Genomic DNA, 23,693 nt, shown 5'->3' on the forward strand with positions numbered 1-23,693 from the left:
AGCTCTCTGAACTTGAAGCCCTTCGCCTATAGAGTGAATATAAGTAATAAATATGATCTTCAAAATAGTACAAACCCAGGATATTGTGATCCTTTCTGGACACAACCTCAAAGAGCCAATATCACTTAGGAAATTTAGGAATCTGAAAATCCATCTTTTTTTTTTTTTTTAACTAATTACTTTTGTTGTTTTCGAGGTAGGGTCTTGCTCTAGCCCAGGCTGACCTGAAATTTACTATGGATTCTCAGGGTGGCCTTAAACTCAAGACGATCCTCCTACCTCTGCCTCCCACGTGCTGAGTTTAAAGGTGTATGTCACCATGCCTGGCCTTTTTAAGAGAGGGAGAGAGACAGAATTGGCACACCAGGACCTCAAGCCATGGTAATCGAACTCCAGACACTGTGCCACCTAGTGGGCATGTGGGATCTTGTGCTTGCCTCACTTTTGGCATATGTGGGATCTGGAGAATTGAACGTGAGTCCCTTAACCGCTAAGTCATTTCTCCAGCCCCCAAATCCGTCTTTCTAATTAAATTAAGGACACCCAAGGAAATTACCCACGAAGAACACCAGAAGACCCTGACAGGTAGGCTGCTTCCTGCACAACCTCTGGCATGGGGAAATAGATGTTAGTCAACTTGCTCAGGAAGGAAAGTACAGAACGATTAATCAGTATCTGTTTGACATTAGAGTCTGTGTACATGCAGGTGACGGTCTTCTGCTCGGTTGTGGCCTCTGATGAACAGCAAAAAGCATGGTGGTTGTGGGCACTAGGGACAAGGGGAAAGACGTTTTGGAACATAGGGTGCATGTCTGGAGGAAGATGAGGCATGAAAAGGACTTCGGGGTCAAGGAGAGAGAGGCCAAAGCAAAGAGCATCCTTTTGACTGAATCTGTTTTTTTTTTTTCCTTTTTCTTTTCAAGACTTTTTTTTGTTGTTGTTGTTTATTTATTTATTTGAGAGCAACAGAGAGAGAGAAAGAGAGAGAAGGAGAATGGGCACACCAGGGCCTCCAGCCACTAAAAACAAATTCCAGATACATGCACCACCTTGTACATCTGGCTTATGTGGGTCCTGGGGAATTGAGCCTCAAACCAGGGTCCTTAGGCTTCACAGGCAAGCACTTAACCGCTAAGCCATCTCTCCAGCCCCTGGTTTCTTTTAAAACCAGGATTCCTAGGAAGAGTCTCTTGGGCACCATTCTCACCTGCAGGAGTGAGTGTCCTGGTAACTTCAGGAGGCAAATAAGGTCATTCTCTGCGTCTCTGACTTGGGCTCTACTCTGAACTGCAGGGTCTCTGTTAGACTCTGATCACCTGACATTCTTGGATCCAGATCAGAAAAACAAAACAAAACAAAATGAAACTTGAGGCGACTACCAAACACCTTCAGAAGGCCTCTGCTAGCATCTCTGAGGCTTCAGACACTGTGGTGTTCAGATGACCCGTTTCAACCCTGCCGTCTCTTCCGCTCTCACCCACCACTTCCATTATCTGTGACCGCTCCGCGGAACTCAGCGGCTCCTCCTTCCCCATCGAATCCATCCTCTGCTGTCCACTACATCATGTCCCTCTCCTGTTTTATATCTCATGCAAGATCCACCTCAAACGCCACAGCCTTGAAGCCTTAGATCAAAGACCCGCTCAATACCGTCATCTGCCCCAGAGGCCCTTTCCCCTGCACAGGTGTTTTCCAGCTTGGTGGATTTTATTGGACCCTGTTGAAGCCGACCTGCTAGGCTTTGTTATTAAGAACACTCACACCTATGAGGCCTTCCTCATTCTTTCAACAGAAATCCTCCCATGCAGCAAACCCAGTTGATTCCGCCTCCTCTGGGAAGTTCCTTCTTAGTCTCCTAGAGGGCACCCCTTGTGGCCCACCCTCTGCCTGGCACCTCCCGTTCACTGTACTCCTGTGATCAACCAGTCCCGCATGGTTCCCTCTTTTCTTCAGAAGGTTCCTGGGATTGGTCTCCTTCCTTCCATCCCTGTGTTATTCCACCCTCATTTTGGAAACCTGTAAGCAAACGGAGAATTTATATCCTCGCATCTACAGAAGAGAGGGAACTGGGGAGTTGGTGATGTCTATGGTCTCTTCATAGTACCTTCTCCTTCTAGCTAATTGACTTTTTTCTTTTTTTGGGGGGGTAGGGTCTCGCTCTAGGCCACGCTCACCTGTAATTTCAGGGTGGCCTCGAACTCACGGCGATCCACCTGCCTCTGCCTCCCGATTGCTGGGATTAAAGGCATGTGCCACCACGCCTGGCAACTAATTGACTTTTTGAGACCCCTTTAGGTGACTTGTCAGAGCTAGACACTCCAAGCTTCAGCAGGCTTTCCTCTCAGGCCAGCTGAGCCTCCAGTTGGCCTGTCTGAGCTGGACTCCACCGCTGAGGACTTCAAGTGGGTGGCTAAAATCCTCTCTGGCTTCCTACAAGCCCAGCAGCAGGGAGGGAGTAAATAACTGTGTGCAATGCGATATGCCTGCAGTTTCTTCCCATTAGCAGTGAAAGCCCAAGGATGACAGGAAATGCAAGAGTTCTTACAGATACGTATTCAGCACACCTAGGGCCTTGTGCAGCCTTCAGACAGAAAATGTCCAGAAGGAGCCATTTGTGGCTGCCTGGAAGATGGCACAGGGGCTTCCTGACTCTCTCCACCCACTCTTCCGCAGGTGGCTTTCAAAGCTGGGAAGAGCCCAACTTTACATTAGGGTCTCCTGTCTAGAACTCAGACTTGACCGTCACCACCCTCCCGCTGACCACGCTGCTCAACTGCGTTCCCACCGTCCGGGGACACGAGCAGCCAGCCTCTACTCCTCCTTAGACTTCTGACCTTCAAGACGGCGAACGCTCTCCTTCCTCTCGATTGCATGGAGGGCAGCGGGACCTGCTTCTACCTCCGCTCGGCGAGGCCGGTGAGGATCCAAACCGGGCTCGGCAGTCGGCCCGCTGGCTCCAGCACAGGTCCCTTGGGCCACCACAGCCCCTCCCCTTCGGAACCAAACAAGAATGGCAAACAGGAAACACTCGTCTTTTAAAAATTACTCTATTATTATCAAATAGAACCACAGTATCCAAAAAGTAATTATAAAGTTCTCTCACCAACTAAACGGCCCTGAACCGCCGGCAGCCAAATCACTGCCCTCGTGTTGATTGGTTTCATCCATTTTATTGTCAAGGAAATTAACAGCCCAAAGGGGTTCCCCAGGCCCAAGCGCCCCCCCCTGGGGCCCCGGGGAAGCAGGCAACAAGCGACCTGGGCTCAGGTCTCACTACTCCGCGTCCTGGGGAGGAGGGACGGAAGGGGAGAAAGGCTCACAGCAGAGGGGCCGGGGTGCCCCGCCTCCGCCCCCTGGGCTCAGGCGCCTGTCCGCGGGGGCTCGGCCTCGTGCCTGGCCGCGCACCTGGCCGGGGCGGGGCGGGGCGCATGCTCACTCGCCCGTGTGGGTCCGCAGGTGGTACTTGAGCGACTGCTTGTAGCGGAAGCACTTGGCGCAGTGCGTGCAGGGGTAGGGCCGCTCGCCCGTGTGCGCGCGCTGGTGCTCCAGCAGGTGGTGCTTCTGCGTGAAGCGCTTGCCGCACTCGGCGCAGTGGTAGGGCCGCTCGCCCGTGTGGATGCGCCGGTGCTCCAGCAGGTGGTGCTTGCGGATGAAGCTCTTGCCGCACTCGGGGCAGGCGTGCGGCCGCTCGCGCGAGTGCACGCGGCAGTGGTTGGTGAGCTTGGACTTCTCGCTGAAGCTCTTCTCGCACTCGGGGCACTTGAAGGGCCGCTCGCCCGTGTGAGTCCGCTGGTGGCGCAGCAGGTGCGACGGGCGGCCGAAGCTCTTGCCGCACAGGCTGCAGATGAAGGAGACCTCGTGCTTGCCCGCGTGCACGCGCTGGTGGATCACCAGGCTGATGTGCAGGCGGAAGCTCTTCTTGCACTCGGGACACGTGTAGGGCCGCTCGCCGGTGTGCGTGATCTGGTGCTTGGTCAGGCTCGACTTGTGGCTGAAGCTGCTGTCGCACTCGGGGCACTTGTAGGGCTTGGGCCCGCCGCTGCCCGAGCTGGGGGACTTCGGGCGGGGCTTGAGCGAGTGCTTGGGGTTGAAGGCCGGTCCGCGCTCGCGCTCGCGCTCGGGCGACGCGTAGCCGCTGCGCGCGCGGTGGATGCGCTGGTGCAGCGTGAGCTGCTGCTTGTGCCGGAAGCTGATCTCGCACTCGGCGCACTCGTAGGGCCCCTCCTTGATGTGGTTGCGCTGGTGGATGATGAGGTTGATCTTCAGCCGGAAGCTCTTGCCGCACTCCATGCAGGTGAAGGGCCGCTCGCCCCGCCGGTTCCGCTGCTGCTGGCTCGACGTCCCGCGGTTCTCGCCCAGGTGCCGCTCTCCGTGCCCGTGGGCGTGCATGTGCGCGCTGGGGGCCAGCCTCTTCACCGCTGGGTTCCCCAGCTGCAGGGGTGGGGGGCTCTCCTCGCCCTCGGGAGACATCTCCCCAGGCAGGGGGGTCTGGTACATACTGGCCTCGTACCTTCCGGACAGCTGCCCGAGGGACTGTAAGTGCTGTGGCAGCTCATCCTCTTCCTCCTCTTCCTCCTCCTCTTCTTGCTCCTCTGTCTTGATCACGATCCCCTCTGCTCCAGGGACAAATCACAGAAAGACGTTACTATGGTCTAGAACTCCTGCTGCATCCACAGTGACAGACCCGCATCGGGATTAGGCTGCCCAAACTCTCGCATCTGGGAAATTTCCTGGCTCCCCGTGGCCCATGGTCCCTACCTCGGTGGAGCTGGATGTGAAACCCAGCGCTTAACAGGACCAATTAGAATCCTTTCTTGGCAGTTTATGGCAAGGGATCAGAAGAGACGTGAGTGGCTGTCCACTGATCATGAGCAGAAGCTAAGAAGCAGTGTTAACTGGAAGGGAAAAAACTAGCCCCAAGGATCAGCATGGGGCACCCAGTGGCAGCCATGCCTGACCTGTCGCACTCATGAATCTACCAAGTAGTACGCCAACACATTCCGACCCACCCCTGTTTTTTGTTTGTCAAGGTAGGGTCTTGCTCTAGTCCAGGCTGACCTAGAATTAGTTTCACGCTGGCTTGGAACTCACAGTGATCTTTCTACCTCAGCCTCCCGAGTGCTAGGATTAAAGGCGTGCACCATCACACCTGGTTCTTTTCTTTTTTAGTATTATTATTTATTTACCTTTCTTATTTATTTAATAGAGAGAGGAAGATAGAAAATGAGTGAACCCCTACCCCCAAGAGAGAGAGAAAGAGAAAATGGGTACACCAGGGCCACCAGCCACTACAAAAGAACTCCAGACTCATGAGCAACCTTGTGCATCTGGCTTAAGTGGGTACTGGGGAGTCAAACCTGGGCTCTTAGGCTTCACAGACAAGTGCCTTAACATCTCTCCAGCCCCTCTCCCTCCACCTTTTTTTTTTGAGGCAGGGTCTCGCTCTAGCTGCTGACCTGGAATTCACTATGTAGTCTCCGGGTGGCCTTGAACTTTTGGCAATTTTCCTACCTTTTCCATCTTGAGTGCTGGGATTAAAGGCATGTGCCACCACGTCTGGCTAAAAATATTTTTTTTATATTTTATTTATTTACTTATTGAGAGAAAGAGGCAAAGAAAGAATGTGTGCATGCTGCATGCTCCACCTTTTGCATCTGGCTTATGTGGGTACTGGGGGGTCAAACCTGAGTCTTTTGGCTTTGCAGCCAAGCTCCTTAATCACTAAGCCATCTCACCAGCCCCTTTCCCCCTTTGGAAAAAAAAAAATTAGCCCAGGCTGACCTGGAATTCACTACACTAAGCCATTTCATCAGCCCCTTTCCCCCTTTGAAAAAAAAAAAAACAAAAAAACAAATTAGCCCAGGCTGACCTGGAATTTGCTACGTCGTCTCAGGGTGGGCTCGAACTCAGGCATCCTGTTACTTCTGCCTCCTCCCTCAGTGCGAGGGTTAAAGGCAAACGCCACCATGCCTGGCTATCAAATTCCCCTTTTCATATGGAGTACTAGAAGTAAGAGTTGTATTTTTGCCATTTACATCAAGGCATCAGAGTTCTTTTATCTTCTCCCCTATGAGGACTCCGCTTGAACAGACTGCCACACTGTTCTCCTTCCTTTCAGAACCTACTTGGGGATTTCTCCTCACCACACCTTTTTATTCGCCCCTCACCAATCCCCCTTCCTCCTCCATGTCTTCCTGGGTGATCCTGACCTCCTCCCTGGGGGGCCTCAGGCCCCTCAGCCCTCTGCAGCACCTCAGGTAGGCACAGTCTCACTGCAGTCAGGAATCTGACTTTCAGGAACCTAAGTTCAAGAGAAAAAGTAGCTTTTGACTCTTTTTATTTGTATTTCTTTAGGTACTCTGTGCTTATCTGGTACACTCTAAACAGTTAACTGGAGAGCTCTATTTTGCTACCATGTAAGAGAAAGTCAATTCTCTGAGTCCCTCTATTAAAAAAAGTGTACAAAAGTGCACTTCCAGAATTCTTACATATAAAAACCCTGTTTGAAGCACTTTCACACTTAAAAGATATACAAACCAACCAAGCAACCAAAACAAAAAACCACCAGCCTTTAATCCCAGCACTTGGGAGGCAGAAATAGGAGCACTGCCATGAGTTCAAGGCCAGACTGGGACTACAGAGTGAGTTTCAGCCTGGGCTAAAGTACGACCCTGCCTCAAAACAGCAAGAAAAAACTAAACCCACTACCTACACAAGCCCATCATAATACGAGGAAAAGATCATGACATCAAAGTAAAAGAGAATGAATGATTGAGTGGGGGAGGGGATATGATGGAGAATGAAGTTTCAAAGGGGAAAGTGGGGGTAGGGAGGGCATTAATAGGGGATACTTTTTATAATCATGGAAGTTGTTAATTAAAATAAAATTGAAAAAAAAAAAAGAGTGTAATAGCCAAAGGAAGGGGAGAAGTGCTTTGCAATACTGTCTTCCAGATACGATACAAAGGGGCTGTGCATTCATGACCACCAGTGGCTGACACCACCTACACAAGACTTGTATAATATGAGGGTAGAAAAAGAAAAATGGTGACATCTAAATAGAAGAGGTACTAGCTGGGAAGAAGGGGTTCAGTACAAGGATAGGGAGGGAGGACAAGAGAGGATAGTGGGAGGAAATTATGATCAGGGTACACCGTGTATGGAGAGTGTCAATAGAAAATTTGAAAGAAAAAAAACCAACCCCAAACCCTCTATAATTTGTCTTACCTATAGGCAAAATGAAAACAAAATAATAATAATCAACACAATAATTTAAAATGCCTAAATAACTGGATATGAACACATTTCTTATATTGTTTCTTTAAGACAGAGTCTTGCTACGTAGCCCTTGCTGGCCTGTAACTTTAGTTAGAGAGATGGTCCTGGCCTTGGACTTGCAGTAATCCTCCTGCCTCTACTTCATATGTATAGGGATCACTGGTGTGTACCACCACTCCTGACACAGACACATTTTTATATTTTTCTTTATGAGCAGGAGAGAAAGAATTGGTATGCCAAGACCTCCAGCCACTGAAATTGAACTCCAGACATGTGCAACATCCTGTGCACATGTGCGACCTTGCGTGTTTGCATGGTGTATTCACCATTGGCCAGCTGCCCTCTGTTTCCATAAGGCAAGGCCGCCGCAGGCCCCCGCACCTGCCCAGGACTTACCTGTGCAATTTCTCTGCTGCACCAGCATCTGCTTGAGCTCACTGAACTCACTGGAGCCTTCTGTGCACTCCTCCAGCGTGTTCTCCTGATCCTGCATGTCCAGGTCCGGCTGCTCTCCACAGGGGTCACCCAGCTCTGAGTCCTGAAAGCCATGTTCCTCCACTTGACCCATCAGGGGCTCTGGCGTCTCTAAACTTTCGGAGCCCTCGTCATTGGTCTGCACCTCGATCTTGATCACTATGCCATCATGTGCTGAGAGAGGAAAGGGAGAGAATACAGAAGTCATGTCACTTACTCAGGCTTCCACAGCCCTAAAATTTATATTTTAAGCCAGGTGTGGTGGGTCATTCAGGAGGCTGAGGTAGAAGGACTGCAGTGAGTTCGAGGCCAGCCTGGGGTTACAAAGTGAGTTCCAGTTCAGCCCTGGCTAGAGTGACACCCTGCCTTGAACAGAAGAGAAACAATGAAAATAATAAAAAAATTTATATTTGGACAGTTCTTTTAAAATTTTTTTTGTTTATTTTTATTTATTTATTTGAGAGTGACAAACAGAGATAAAGAGGCAGAGAGAGAGAGAGAATGGGCACGCCAGGGCCACCAACCACTGCAAATGAACTCCAGATGCATGCGCCCCCTTGTGCATCTGGCTAAGGTGGAGTCCTGGGGAAATGAACCTTGAACTGGGGTCTTTAGGCTTTCACAGGCAAGTGCTTAAACGCTAAGCCATCTCTCCAGCCCTGGACAGTTCTTTTTTAAGAGACTCTAAAGACAGATGCTGCTGATGCTGGGCGTGGTGGCGCACGCCTTTAATCCCAGCACTTGGGAGGCAGAGGTAGGAGGATCGCCATGAGTTCGAGGCCACCCTGAGACTCCATAGTGAATTCCAGGTCAGCCTGGGATAGAGTGAGACCTTACCTCAAAAAAATCAAAAAAAAAAAAAACAAATTAAAAAAAACAAACAAACAAAAAACCAGATGCTGCTGATGAGTGGAGAGAAGCTCCTGGACACTTTATAGTCTTGACTGCTAACACAAACTGGAGTCAAGTTTATATAAATGAGAAGATTAGCCTACTTAAGGCTCATAATTGTTTAGAGACCCTAATTTTATTTTCCAGGCTAGGCAGCCAATGCCCATACACAATTTCCCTCTCACTGGTCAAGCTTCATCAGTGCAAATAAACACATGGGCTATCTCCTCACTTCTCATGCCTGGCCATTGCTGGTGAGATGCTGGATGCAGACAGACTTTCTGAGGCCTTCTTTAGACTCACATTGCTTTAAAGCTGGCACAAATATATAAGTTGGGTCTTATTTATTTTTAGCTAAACATTACCCTATTATATACATTGTCTTAATTTTTAATTTTTTTGGTATTTTGAGGTAGGGTCTCATTCTAGCTCAGGCTGACCTGGAATTCACTCTGTATTCTCAGGGTGGCCTTGAACTTATGGCGATCCTTCTACCTCTGCCTCCCAAGTACTGGGATCAAAGAGGTGCACCACTATGCCTGGCTTCAAAATCTGTGTTTTTTAGCTGTGGTGTCTGATGCCTGAAATCCCAGCATTTGGAAGGTGGAGGCAGGAGGATGAAGACTTCAAGATCATCCTGGCTACAGAGTTAGTTCAAGGCCAACCTGGGCTACATGCAACTCTATCTCAACCACTCCCCCTAATTTTTAAAAATAATAATAATAAAAAAAGAAGCTGGGCATGGTGGCACATGCCTTTAATCCCAGCACTCAGGAGGCAGAGGTAAGAGGATTACCCTGAGTTCAAGGCCACCCTGAGAATGCATAGCGAATTCCAGGTCAGCCTGGACCAGAGTGAAATACTATTTTGAAAAACTAAAAACATTTTGTATTCCAGGCTGGTCTCAAACCACCAGAGGCTGGAATTACAGGGGCACACCACTGTGCCTGGCCTATGAATTTTTTTTGGTGTGTGAGTATAGGATGTATGGTTTGTGTATGTACGTGTGTGTGTATGTGTGTGTGTGTGCATGTGCTCCATGTACATCCAGAGGAAGACACTGGATAAACCCCTCTACTGTATTTCTGTTTCATTTCCTTGACATGGAGCCTCTCACCGGACCTGGGGCTCCCCGTTTTCCAGTTGAACAGGTAGTCCCAGCGATCCTCCTGTCTCTGCTTCCCTTAGCACTGGGGTCACAGGCACACACAGCCATGCCCGCCCTTCTCACTGGGAGCTCTTGCTGGCATAATAATTACTCTTACTGGCTAAGCCATCTCCCCAGCCCCTAGGGTTTTTTTTTTTTATTTCCATTTATTTATTTATTTATTGGCATGGAGTTCATTTGCAGTGGCTGGAGGTCCTGGTGCACCCATCCTCTCTCTCTCTCTCTCTCCCTACTTGCCTCTCAAATAAATGAATAAGAGTAAAAGATTTTTAAAAAATGGGCTGGAGAGATGGCTTAGCAGTTAAGCGCTTGCCTGTGAAGCCTAAGGACCCTGGTTCGAGGCTCGGTTCCCCAGGTCTCACGTTAGCCAGATGCACAAGGGGGCGCACGCGTCTGGAGTTCGTTTGCAGAGGCTGGAAGCCCTGGTGTGACCATTCTCTCTCTCCACCCCTCTTTCTCTGTCTGTCACTCTCAAATAAATAAATAATAAAATTTTTTAAAAAAATATTCTACATAAGGCAATAAACACAATAGAAATGTATCGTACGCTGGATGGTGGTAAGTGCTGTGGGAAGGGGCGGAGCTAGGAAACAAATGAAGCAAACCGAGTCCTGCACGTGGGAAGCTGCCTGGCGATCTGCCCTGTCTACGCTTCTCCAGTGTGACGTGGATAGATACATCACTGAGAAATCAGACCAGCCAACTGAGGAGGCTGAAAACGGATGCTCTATGACTTGAAGCTGGGTTCCTTCTGGTGCCTGGCAACCTTCTAATTCCTACCTGATCAGCCAAGTCAGAGAACTTTGAAATAGACGGGGTATATAACAGCTTTCCTGTTTTCAAGGTGCAGTTCTCACAGCGGACCTGCCCTAGTCTTCAGTGATGTCGGTATTCTATTCTCTAACAACAACCCTGCATCCCCACCCCGCCATCTTTCTGCATTTACACTTTCAGCTTTCTCCTGCTTGAGCTGAAAATTAACAGCTTTGGCCTCTGCTGTGATTTAGATACTTTCTTATTTTTGACAGTACTGGGGCATGGAATCTAAGGTGTCTCACATTTAGCCAAGTGCTCATCACAAGCTGTCTTTCCAGCTCTGTTTTTAAAAATTTTTTTGTGTTGTTTTTGAGATAGGATCTTGCTCTAGCCCAGGCTGATCTGGAATTCACTACGTAGTCTCAGGCTGGCCTCAAATTTATAGTGATCCTCCTAGCTGTGCCTCCTGAGTGCTGGGATGAAAGGTATGCACCAATATGCCTGGTTAATTTTTCATTTAAAAAATATTATTGACTTATTTATTTACTTGCAAGCAGAGAGAGACAGAAGAAAGAGAGATAGGCAGAATGGGCATGCCAGGGCCTCCAGCTGCTGCAAATGAACTCTGGATGCATGCATCACTTTGTGCATCTGGCTGTACATGGGTACTGGGGAAATCAAATGCAGGTTAGGTTTTGCAGGCAGATGCCTTAACCTCTGAGCCATGCCTCCAGCCCCTAATTTTTCATTTAAAAAATATGTTTATTTATTTGAGAGAGAGAACGAGGCAGAGAGAGACAGAATGGGCATGCCAGGGCCTCCAGCCACTGCAAACAAACTCCAGATGCATGCACTCCCTTGTGCATCTGGCTTACTTGGGTCCTGGAGAGTTGAACCGGGGTCCTCTGGCTTTGCAGGCAAATGCCTTAACTGTTAAGCCATCTCTGCAGCCCATCATTTTAAAATATGTTAATGTTTTATTTGCAAGTAGAGATAGAATGGGTGAGCTAGAGCCACTTGCCATTGCAAGTGTTCTCCAGATGCATGCACCACTTGGTGCATCTGGCTTTACATGGGTAATTAAGCCCAGGTCATCAGGCTTTGCAAGTAAATGCCTTTATGGCCAAGCCATCTCTCCAGCCATAATTTTTCATTTAAAAATATTTTATTTAGTTAGTTGAGAGAGAGAGAGAGAGAGAGAGAGAATCGGCATGCAAGGGCCTCCAGCTACTGCAAACAAACTCCAGATGCATGCACTCCCTTGTGCATCTGGCTTACTTGGGTCCTGGAGAGTTGAACTGGGATCCTCTGGCTTTGCAGGCAAATGCCTTAACTGCTAAGCCATCTCTCCAGCCCATCATTTTTTTTTTCTTTCACAATTTTTATTAACATTTTCCATGATTATAAAAAATATCCCATGGTAATACCATCCCTCCCCCCCCATACTTTCCCCTTTGAAATTCCATTCTCCATCATATTACCTCCCCATCTCAATCACTGTACTTACATATATACAATACCAACCTATTAAGTACCCTCCTCCCTTCCTTTCTCTTCCCTTTATGTCTCCTTTTTAACTTACTGGCTTCTGCTACTAAGTATTTTCCTTCTCACGCAGAAGCCCAATCATCTGTAGCTAGGATCCACATATGAGGGAGAACATGTGGCGCTTGGCTTTCTGGGCCTGGGTTACCTCACTTAGTATAATCCTTTCCAGATCCATCCATTTTTCTGCAAATTTCATAACTTCATTTTTCTTTACCGCTGAGTAGAACTCCATTGTATAAATGAGCCATATCTTCATTATCCACTCATCAGTTGAGGGACATCTAGGCCGGTTCCATTTCCCAGCTATTATAAATTGAGCAGCAATAAACATGGTTGAGCACATACTTCTAAGGAAATGAGATGAGTCCTCAGGATATATGCCTAGGAGTGCTATAGCTGGGTCATATGGTAGATCAATCTTTAGCTGTTTTAGGAACCTCCACACTGATTTCCACAATGACCAGCCCATCATTTTTTAATATTTTAATTTTTTATTTGCAAGTAGAGATAGAATGGGTGAACTAGAGCCTCTTGCCATTGCAAACGATCTCCAGATGCATGCACCACTTAGTGCATCTGGCTTTACATGGGTAATTAAGCCCAGATCATCAGGCTTTGCAAGTAAGTACCTTTATTGCCAAGCCATCTCTCCAGCTGTAATTTTTCATTTTTAAAAATATTTTATTTAGTTAGGAGAGAAAGAGAGAGAGAGAGAGAGAGAAAGAGAAAGAATGGGCATGCCAGGGCCTCCAGCCACTGCAAGCGAATTCCAGATGCATGTGCCACCTTGTGCATCTGGCTTACATGGCAATGGGGAATTGAACCAGGATCCTTAGGCTTCACAGGCAAGTGCCTTAACCACTAAGTTATCTCTCCAGCCCAATTTTTCATTTTTGAGACAGGGTCTTGCTAGTTTTTTTTTTTTTTTGCAAATTGATGCAGAAGTACAGATTTAATGACTATATTTTGATAACAATTTCATAGCCTTTCTCCTTAGACTCCATCACATCTCTGCTTTGTACTTCTAGTTCAGGTTTTAATGAAAAAATATCAGTTGGTAATTGCTAGGTTTTATAGGTTGACCCTGAACTGTGTTCTGCCTGCCTCAGCCTCCAAGCTGCTGAGATAGTGGGGCTGGTGGTTTGGATATATTCTGAATGTGTGGTCCAAAGTCTCATAGCAGGAAGCTTGTGCCATGAATAGAATTGAGGTGGTGAAGGCTTAAGAGATGACCAGATCAGGGTATTGCCCTTGGGAAGGCAGTAATGCTGCTTTCAAAGTGGGTTGAAGCAGGTTATTGACAAGTAGTGACCTTGGCCCCTCCCTAATCTCTTGCTCCCTATCTTGCCATGGGATCTCTCACTGTCTTATCACCCTGTCAGGGTGTGATCGGCCACATTATGATACAGTCAGACGGCCTTACAAGAGACAAGCAGGTGTTGGCACCATGCTCTTGGACTATGCAAATGATGAAAATTAAATGAATTTAGTTTCTTCCTCCCCAACCCTTTGAGATAGGGTCTTGTTTTTGTTTTCCAGCTCAGACTGGCCTAGAACTCATTATGTAGCCCAGGTTGTCCTTAAACTTGTTATATACCCAAGGATGATCTGGAACTCCTGATTCTCCTTCCTCTAACTCCCAAGTACTGGGATTACAGAAGTGCACCACCACATACATCCTGCGACAAGCTTGTGCTCTGTATAAAGAACCAAGCATGGGCTGGAGAGATGGCTTAGCAGTTAAGCGCTTGCCTGTGAAGCCTAAGGACCCTGGTTCGAGACTCAACTCCCCTGGACCCACGTTAGCCAGATGCACAAGGGGGCACATGCGTCTGGAGTTCGTTTGCAGTGGCTGGAGGCTCTGGCGTGCCCATTCTCTCTCCCTCTCCCTATCTGCCTCTTTCTGTCCCTCTCTGTCTCTCTCAAATAAATAAACAAAAATAACAAAAAAAATTAAAAAAAATATAAAGAACCAAGCTTCAGAGACGACACAAGACCTAACAATAACTGCCCTTCCCCTACCATCTCTTCCCTCCTTAACTTAAATCCTCTGCTTGTTTCCTCAGTCCTTAAAAAAAAAAAGAGAGAGAGAGAGAGAGAGCGCTTAAAAGAGAGAAAGGAGAGATAGAGAATTGGCACACTAGTACCTCAGCCACTAAAATCAAACTCCAGACACTTGTGCCACCTAGTGGGCATGTACGACTTTGTGCTTACTTCACCTTTGTGTCTGGCTAATGTGGGATCTGGAGGGTTGAACATGGGTCCTTAGGCTTCACAGGCAAGCGCCTTAACTGCTCAGCCATCTCTCCAGCCCTCAGCCCCATATTCACGCCTTTCTACTGCAGCTCTGGCTCTCCGATCTTCAAGCCTTGTCCGTACATTAAATCATTACGCTCCTCCACAAATGCAACTTTCCTAACTTCATGAACTCCTGAAAATATTTCACTTGCTTACCCCATAAAACAATTTTTCAAAACTATGTTTCTAGTAGAGCATAGTGGCTAATGCCTTTAATTCCAGCAGCCAAGAGGCTGAGATAGGAGGAGCACTGAGAGTTCTAGGTCAGCCTGGGATAAAGTGAAACCCAGAACCCCCCCCCAAAAAAAATGCTTCCCTTTGCATCTTTGTCATAAAAATATAAGATAAACTGGGTGTGACAGATCACACATGTATCTCAGTATTTGGATGGTTGAGGCAGGAAGAGTGCTACAAGTTCAAGGTCAGCTGGAGTGAGATACACACACACACACACAACTTGGGCTGGGGACATGGCTCAGTGGTTAGTGGTTAAAGGGTCTTGCTTGCAAAGCCTTCTGGCCCAGGTTCACTCCCCCATTACTCATGTAAAGCCAGATGCACAAAGTGGTGCATGTGTCTGGAGTTCCGTTTGCAATAGCAAGAGGCCCTAGTGCACTCATATTTTCTCTTTTAAATAAAAATAAAATAAAATCAGTAACTGCAAAAGATATAATTTCTAGAGTAAACATTGAGATTTGAAATAAGCTCTTTCCTCATCCTTTAATGAAATCAATAGAATCCAAGAATTCTAACCATTTGAAATCCACCATTGTTCACTCAAAACATTCATGAACAAGTTCTTCTTTGATAGTTGGGTTTTTTATTTCAATCCTTTTACCTTGAGCTTCTATTTCCAGTCCCACTTTGCCCAAGGATTTTACCCTAGTAGACCATATTTTCATGCCTGGAAATCTTTTACTGATCGCCTCATCTGCCACAAAAGTGTTTATGTAAACTGAAAAATTAAGTTCAGCTCCACAAGGCTCTCTATGTTTATTTCTTTCCTAGATGGAGTTTTCTTAGTGATCATGACACAGGATGATAAACAGCTATCCAAAACAGAAAACAAAAATCTTCTGAAAATGTTCTCATTAAAGTTGAGTAGGAATTTTTTCCCAATTAGTTTACTTATTGGAGAACGAATATATTTATTCTTGTTGTGCAATGAGACAGTTCCAAATCAATTCTATTTTTCATTCTAACAAATACAAGCATGGGAAGCCTCATTCAATCAGTATGCAGATGGACTGGAAGGAGCTCTGTCATGGAAATGTCAATTGATTCTCTGAACTTATCCTGAATTACAACTATACAAATCACATAGTTAACATATTATCAAAAAGTATTCTTGGGCTGGAGAGATGGCTCAGCAGTTAGGGTGCTTGTGTGCAGTTCCCCAGTACCCACATAAAGACAGATACACAAAGTGGTGCATGCATCTAGAGTTCATTTATAGTGGCTAGAGGCCCTGGTATACCCGTATTCATATTCTCTCTCTCCTTGCAAATGAATAAATATGTTTAAAAAACTATCCTTTACTTTTTATAGTCTATGTATTTGTTTGAGAGAGGAAGAGAGTGAGAATGTGAGAGAGAGAGAGAGACAGAGAGAGAGAGAGAGAGAGAGAGAGAGAGAGAGAGAGAGTGTGTGTGTGTGTGTGTGTGTATGGGCATACTAGGCTTCTGGCCACTACAAATTCCAGATGCATGCAACACTTTGTGCCTCTGGCTTTACGTGGGAACTGGTGAGTCAAACCTGGGTCCTTTGGCTTTGCAGGCAAGCACCTTGTGATGGTTTGATTTAAGTGTCCCCCACAAACATTCCTAGCTGATGGAGATTTGTGAATTAACGCCTCCTGGAGGGAGTGTATTGTTGGGGGCGGGCTTATGGGTGTTATAGCCAGTTTCCCCTTGCCAGTGTTTGGCACACTCCTTCTGTTACTATGGTCCACTGTATGTTGGCCAGGGGGTGATGTCCACCCTCTGCTCATGCCATCGTTTTCCCTCCCATCGTGGAGCTTCCTCTCAAGCCTGTAAGCCAAAATAAACCTCTTTTTCCCACAAGCTGCTCTTGGTTGGGTGATTTCTACCAGCAATGTGAACCTAACTGCAACACACCTTAACTGCTAAGCTATCTCTCCGGCCCCCAAAACTTTTATTTCTTTAGTTTTTATTTATTAATTTGCAAGTTCAGAGAGATAGAAGAGAGAGAGAGATGGGAGAGAAAGAATGTGCACACAAGGGCCTTCAGCTGCTGCAAATGAACTTCAGATGCATGTGCCACTTTGTGCCAGACACAAAAGGTGACACGTGCAGTCACACATGCACAAGGTGGCATACACATCTGGAGTTCAATTGCAGTGGCTGGAGGTCCTGGCATGCCAGTTCTCTCTTTCTTTCTCTCATAAAAAAAAATTAAAACTGTTATACCACACCCACATACAAATACTATATGTAAAAGTAAAAAGAATTGGGAAATATTTGCATAGCTATGACTGACATGAGCTAATATCTTTGATGTATAAAAAGCTTTTACACTGTGCATGATGGTGCACGCCTTTAATCCCAGCACTCAGGAGGCACAGGTAGGAGGATCACTGTGAGTTCCAGTCTACCCTGAGACTACGTAGTGAATTTCAGGTGAACCTCGGCTATAGTGAAAACCTACCTCAAAAATAAATAAATAAAGCTTTTACAAGCCAGAAATGGTGGCATATGCCTGTGATCCCAGGAGTATCAGAAGTTTAAGGCCACCTGAGCCTATGTAGGGAGTTTAAGGCCAGCCTGGACTACATGAGGCACTGTCTCAGAAAAAGAAAAATACATATCAAAAGAAGAACAAGGGGAGGGAATTACCATGGTTTATTGTCCATAATTATGGAAGCTGTCAATAAAAAAAAATCAAAAAAGAAAGCAACTCACAGAATCAGACATGATAATTAGTTAGTAACCATATGACAATATGCATATGACTTGTGACAAGTTAAAGAATGGTATCAAGTGCATTTGTCAGCACTTTGGCAAGTACACAAAGCTGCAGGTGCCTCCTACTGGCCTGGGTGTGTGGGCAGTATTCCCAAGCTTAGATGAAGGTACATGAGAGGAAGTGTTGTGGAGGGCATGTGCCAGTATCTATTAAATATTTAAGTGGGCATATCCTTTGACCTGGAAAATCTACTTCTAAAAAAGTTTTAGACCAGTGCACAGAGATCTGTTTATAAGGGTCCTTGCTGATGCACCAAAACTTGTAAACTCCTTAAATACACATCAATGGGAAAGTTTTAAAATACATTATGAAATCAATACACAGAATACTATAATCTACTATTAAGAAAAGCTGGGTAATCCCAGCACTCAGGAGGCAGAGGTAGTTGTGACTCTGAGGCTTGGTGCTTCAGGGGGAGTTCCAGGTCATCCTGGACTAGAGTGAGGTCCTACCTCAAAAAAAAAAAAAAAAAAAAAAAAAAGGCGAGTAATATTGTGACTGAAAGTTATTTTTACATTACTTAAGACCCATTCTGCCCTTGACCTTGCAGCAATTCTGCTGTCTCTGCCTCTGAGTGCTGGAATTACAGACGTATACCACCTAACCTGGATTTGCTACTGAAATAGGAAGTTGTGAATGATGCCATTCCATATTTGAGTTTGCATTGCAGCAAGATATATTAGTTATGTATTGTTCATATAATTAAAGGTGTTTGTAACCACATGTGCATGAAGCAGGAAGGAATAAACAGTTGACAAGATTTTTTTTTTTTTTGTTTCTTTTACAAAGTAGGGTCTCACTCTGGTCCAGGCTGACCTGAAATTAACTATGTAGGCTCAAGGTAGCCTAGAACTCACGGCAATCCTCCTACCTCTGCCTCCCGAGTGCTGGGATTAAAGGCGTGCACCACCATGCCCTGCTCAAGATTCTTGAGAGAAAACTTGGGGGCTTTTGCATGCTTTTCTTTTTGAAATTAAAACCCAATGTTGCCGGGCATGTGGCACACGCCTTTAATCCTAGCACCACTGAGGAGGCAGAGGTATAGGTGGATCACTGTGAGTTCAAGGCCACCTTGAGACTACATAGTGAATTCTAGGTCATCCTAGGCTAGACAGAGACAGACTACTTGGAAAAACAATAAAAAACAATGTTGCTACATTATGTCTATCAGCTCACAGTAAAGAATAGAGCTGGCTTTCGTGGAGGTTTGTAAAACTTGGTATGAGTTATTCTCTCAATCTGTGTGTGTGTGTGTGTGTGTGTGTGTATGGCAGGTGCATGTGTGGAGGTCACCTTGGGTGATGGCCCTCACCTTCAGTCTTGTTGGACTCAAGTCCACCACTGCATATGCCAAGCTAGCTGGCCTTTGAGCTTCCAGGATTCTCCTGTCTCTGCTTCCCATCTCTCAGTAGGAATGCTGGGGTGGAGAGGCTTGCTACTGTGTCTGGCCTTCACATGGGTTCTGAGGATCTGAACTCAGGCTGGCATGCTTGCACAGAAAGTGCTTCTACCCACAGAGCCGTCTTCCTGGCCCTTCTTTGTTTTTATGAGATAAGGTCTCATGTAAGCCAGACTGGCCTCAAAACAAAATCATTATATAGTAGATGCCCTTGTACTCTGGTATTTTCTTGCCTCCACACCCTAAATGCTTGGATTACAGGCATTCTCCTTCTCTTTTCAATCATGTATGCACATAGGACAGAGTGCTGAACAATTCTTCAAACATGTTTTAATTTTATTTATTTGTGTGTGTGTTGCTGAGAATTAAACCCAAGGCGTTAGGCATAGTAGGTTAAAGCTCTGAGCTACATCCTTATCCCTAATTTTTTTTGAGGTAGGATCTCACTCTAGCCCAGGCTAACCTGGAATTCACTATGTAGTCTCAAGATGGCCTTGAACTCATGGTAATCCTCCTATCTCTGCCTCCCAAGTGTTGGGATTATAGGTATGGGCACCATGCCTGGCTTGTGTTTTGAGCTAGGGTTTCACTCTAGCCCAGGCTGACCTAGAATTTACTATGTAGTCTCAGGCTGGCCTTGAACTCAGGGTAATTCTCTTATCTCTGCTGGGATTAAAGGTGTACACTACCAACGCAGCACTTTTTTTTTTTTTTTTTTTTTTGAGGTAGGGTCTCACTCTGGTGCAGGCTGACCAAGAATTAACTATGTCCTCTCGGGATGGCCTGGAACTCCTCCCCGAGTGCTGGGATTAAAGGTGTGCATCATTAAGCCCAGCTCGAAATGTGTGTGTGTGTTTTGAGATTCCTCTACACTTCTCAATTCTCCATTTCCAGCTTCTCACAGGCACTCACTTTGAATGCACCAGAAGATTCTGTCATTTAGCTTCCTGGCTCTCAGTAACACATTTGTATTGCTACTTCTTCTTCCTTTTATTTATTTATTTTTTGGTTTGCGTTTGCTTTTTGTGTGTTTTCGAGGTAGGGTCACACTCTAGTTCAAGCTGACCTGGAATTCACTACGTAGTCTCAGGGTGGCCTTGAACTCACTGTGATCCTCCTACCTTCGCCTCCTGTGTGCTGGGATTAAAGGCGTGTACTACCATGTCTGGCCTGTATTGCTACTTCTTGATTTTCCAACTTTTTATTTATTTGCAAGTACACAGTGAGAGAGAGAGAATGAATACAGGTGCACCAGGACCTCTAGCCACTGCAAACGAGCACCAGATGGATGTGCCACTTTGTGCATCTGGTTTTACGTAAGTACTGGGGGAATTGAACCTGGGTTGTTAGGCATTGCAGGCAAGCACCTTAACCACCGAATCACCTCTCAAGCCCTGGTTTTCCAACTTTAATCATCATCTATTGACCTTCTGGTTGGACAGGGTCATCTCCTCCCAACTCTGTACTGGCAACTATAGATTCCTGTTACTCAATTATGTAAGTGGTGTTTACAATGGAACCATGTAGCATACTGTGTAAGTCAGCTGTAAACTATAAACTTTTCTGCTTTCCCTAGAGCTGATCTTTTTCTTTTCTTTTCTTTTTTTTTTTTCCCTGAGGTAGGGTCACACTCTACCTCATGCTGACCTAGACTTCACTATGTGGTCTCAGGGTGTCCTCAAACTCACAGGGATCCTCCTATTTCAGCCTTCCAAGTGCTGGGGATTAAAGGTGTGCACCTCATTATTGGTTTTGCTAATCATTTTTAATTTGGCTCAGCTTACTATTAACGACCATGAACTTGGCTCCAAGCACCTCGCCCCTCTCTGCTGTATCATTTTATTCTCAGAATATTCACACATGGTAGGTATTTATGAATTTATTCTACTTGAAAAATCTCTTGAACTTTCTGATATATCCAGGATCCCTTTCACATCTCTTCGTTCTTTCTCTTTCTTATCCATGTCTTTTCTTTCTGTTTTGTTTGTGCTCTGCAGCTTGGGGAGGCAGATGAATGGGAGGACATGGCTACTCTGAGTATGTTAAGAGTAGGAAAGTTAAGCCGGGTGTGGTGGCGCACGCCTTTAACCCCAGCACTCAGGAGGCAGAGGTAGGAGGATCACTGTGAGTTCAAGGCCACCCTGAGACTACAGAGTGAATTCCAGGTCAGCCTGAGCTACAGTGAGACCCTGACCCCCCCAGAAAAAAGAGTAGGACAGTTACCTGAATTCTCCTTGGATCTCTTTGCCCATAGGGGCCAACACTACTCAACGACAGCTTACTGAATGAATTTACTTAGCAAGCCCATAAACCCATCATGTTTGGTATATGTAGAACTCTGAAAGTTCTGTTTTCTAGACTTTGCTGCCTTGCCCCACACCTTTGGGGTTGGTCAGGGTTGCATATGCTGTTATCTTGCTAGGGAGAAGACAGAGGAGGAGCACGATCCAATCCCCGGAGATGTGCAGTGGGCTGAAGGTAACAGTTCCTCTGCGGTGACTGGAGGGCCAGGCCTTCGGCTGACCATGGTGTGATGTAAGGACAGCGCTTTAGAGCTGAGGTCGGACGCCCCCTGCCTTCCCTCCCACTTCAGGCTGCAAGGGGGTGGGGATGATGAGTGCCACAAATGACAGGTGACCATGCACAGATGCCTCCTTGAGGCCACCACCTTCACAGAAGCTCAGACCATGGGCATGTGTGTACCAGAACAAATCAGCCCAGGACAGAGTATGTTAGGGTCATTTGCACTTTCATTTTTATTTCCCATCCTAAGGGAAGCTCACCTGTGATGAATATGAGACAAATAGACAGGGAAAGAAAGTCCTTCTAAGATAATGCTCAGAGCAGCACCTGGATCTTAAAACCAACTGGGATATCAGCTGTTTTAGGATTTTTACCACAAATCACCTTTCCCTGAATCCTCACTTTCTGTCCTAGGTTGTTTTTCCTATTTCTTCTACCTCAAATCTGTCTGCACTCAATACCTGTTTTATTTTTATTGCCTGTGGTACTAAACTCAGGGTTAGGCTCACCCCTCCATCTGAATCTCTAGACACAGCTCAGAAGGTACCACACTGGCTTCTCTGACATGGGTCGTGCTTATTTTTTGTACAAAGGTTTTCTCTACTGTAAGTTACTTAAAAAAAAAAAAATTTTGTTTCGTTTTACTTATTTGAGAGCAACAGCAAAAAGGCATATATAGAGAGAAGAGAATGGGCACACCAAGGCTGCTAGTCACTGCAAATGAACTCCAGATGCATGTGCCACCTTGTGCATCTGGCTTACGTGGGTTCTGGGGAATTGAGCCTGGAGCTGGGGTCCTTAGACTTCACAGGCAAGCGCTTAACCATCTCTCCAGCCTTTCTTTTTTTAAAGCAGGGCCTCACTTTGCAGCCCAGGTTGTCCTTGAACTCATGAAGATCCACCTACCTCAGCCTCCTCACGACTGGGATTATATAGGTATAGACCACCATGCCTGGCTAGTTACTGTTCTTCTTAAACATTTAGTTTCTACTCCTGAAATAATTCCTTGAGCCAGCTAACAGTTCACTTTGTCAACTCCGTTGGATTAAGAAAGGCCTCTACCCTTGGTTTCCTACCAGGAATAGATGTTAAGACACTATTGCTAAAGTCTCCACATACTTGGGCTGCAAGGCCACTGAGAAATCCTGCTGGAACTGAGCTGATATCCTCCTCCATGTAGACCAGCTGACAGAAAGCTGGAAGAAGCCATTCTGTATGCAGTTCAATGGGAGAGAGAAGTCACCAGTAAAGATACTCAACAGTGGACATTACAAGCCCTGTATTTGGCCAGCCAGGCCAAATGAGCCAATGGGTGCAATAGTGGCACATCTGTCATGGTATAAAACAACTGCCCTATAATTGGACTGGAGACCCGCTCCATGGGAGGGAATACATCCCTGATACTGAAAACTTAAAACAGGGGTAGTCATGAGCCCTAGGGGTGTAATGTTTGCTGTCTGGCTAAATGTATATACACTGTGCTTATCAAACTGCCCAGTTAACACTTCTCTTAATGTTCATACCCTTATATTAATGCTACTCTCACTTCTGGTAGAGAATCTCCTCTTTTCAGATGGCAGTGACCTTGGGATGACTCAGAAGGAATCATGGTGCTGGAAAGAAGTGATAGGAGTGCTTGGTACTGTAATATCTCTATCACACCTTCCAGTGCTCAGGGTCTATTGCGGAAGAGGTGGTGGAAAGAATGTAAGAACCAAAGGAAGGGTAGGACTCATTACAATGTGCTCCCCCCAGACACAAAATGACCTGGATATCCATGACCTCACAGTGCCTGACACTACCTACACAAGACCATCGTAATAGGAGGAAAAGATCATGACATCAAAATAAAAGAGAGACTGACTGAGATGGGGAGGGGATATGATGGAGAATGGAGTTTCAAAGGGGAAAGTGGGGGGGGGAGGGTATTACCATGGGATATTTTTTATAATCATGGAAGTTGTTAATAAAAAAAAATTGAAAAGAAAAAAAAAACACAATACAAAAAAAGAAAAAAGGAGAAAAAAAAGAAAGGCTTCTAGCCAGTAAGCTAGAAAGGGGCTATAAGGGAAGGAGGAGAGGGGAACACTTAAGGAGAGGGTGTTGTATGCATGTAAGTAGAGGAACAGATTACTAGGGGTGCAAGGAAGAGTGGGAGGAGGGTTAATCAAAGTCTAGGATGTTATGAATAAGCCATATGGGCAAATCTACATTTTTGGGTAATGGCATACCCAGAAGCCATAGATTGTTACTAGAAAAATTTCAATGCCAGGGATGGATAGCTTCCAGTAAGTTTTTGATGAGGGAGATCCCTGATGCCCCCAAAACACTACAGGCCATTGCCAAGTATTGCAGTCAGGTTTGCATTGCTGG

General features: G+C 46.1%; 1 protein-coding gene across 1 annotated transcript in view; it reads right to left on the reverse strand.

The window, feature by feature from the left end:
- Positions 1 to 3,031: 3,031 nt before the first annotated feature.
- Znf777 (zinc finger protein 777) overlaps positions 3,032 to 23,693 on the reverse strand; it is a 36,056-nt gene continuing 15,394 nt past the window's right edge. The window contains exons 5-6 of the mRNA XM_045160968.1: positions 7,675 to 7,926; positions 3,032 to 4,613 (exon numbers count right to left, since the gene is read on the reverse strand). Of these exons, the coding sequence (XP_045016903.1) occupies positions 3,433 to 4,613; positions 7,675 to 7,926 (1,433 nt within the window). The 3' untranslated portion in view covers positions 3,032 to 3,432. The remainder of the gene's footprint in view (positions 4,614 to 7,674; positions 7,927 to 23,693) is intronic.

This window comes from Jaculus jaculus, chromosome 10 (genome assembly GCF_020740685.1).
Source record: "Jaculus jaculus isolate mJacJac1 chromosome 10, mJacJac1.mat.Y.cur, whole genome shotgun sequence".
NCBI classification, from domain to species: Eukaryota; Metazoa; Chordata; class Mammalia; order Rodentia; family Dipodidae; genus Jaculus; species Jaculus jaculus.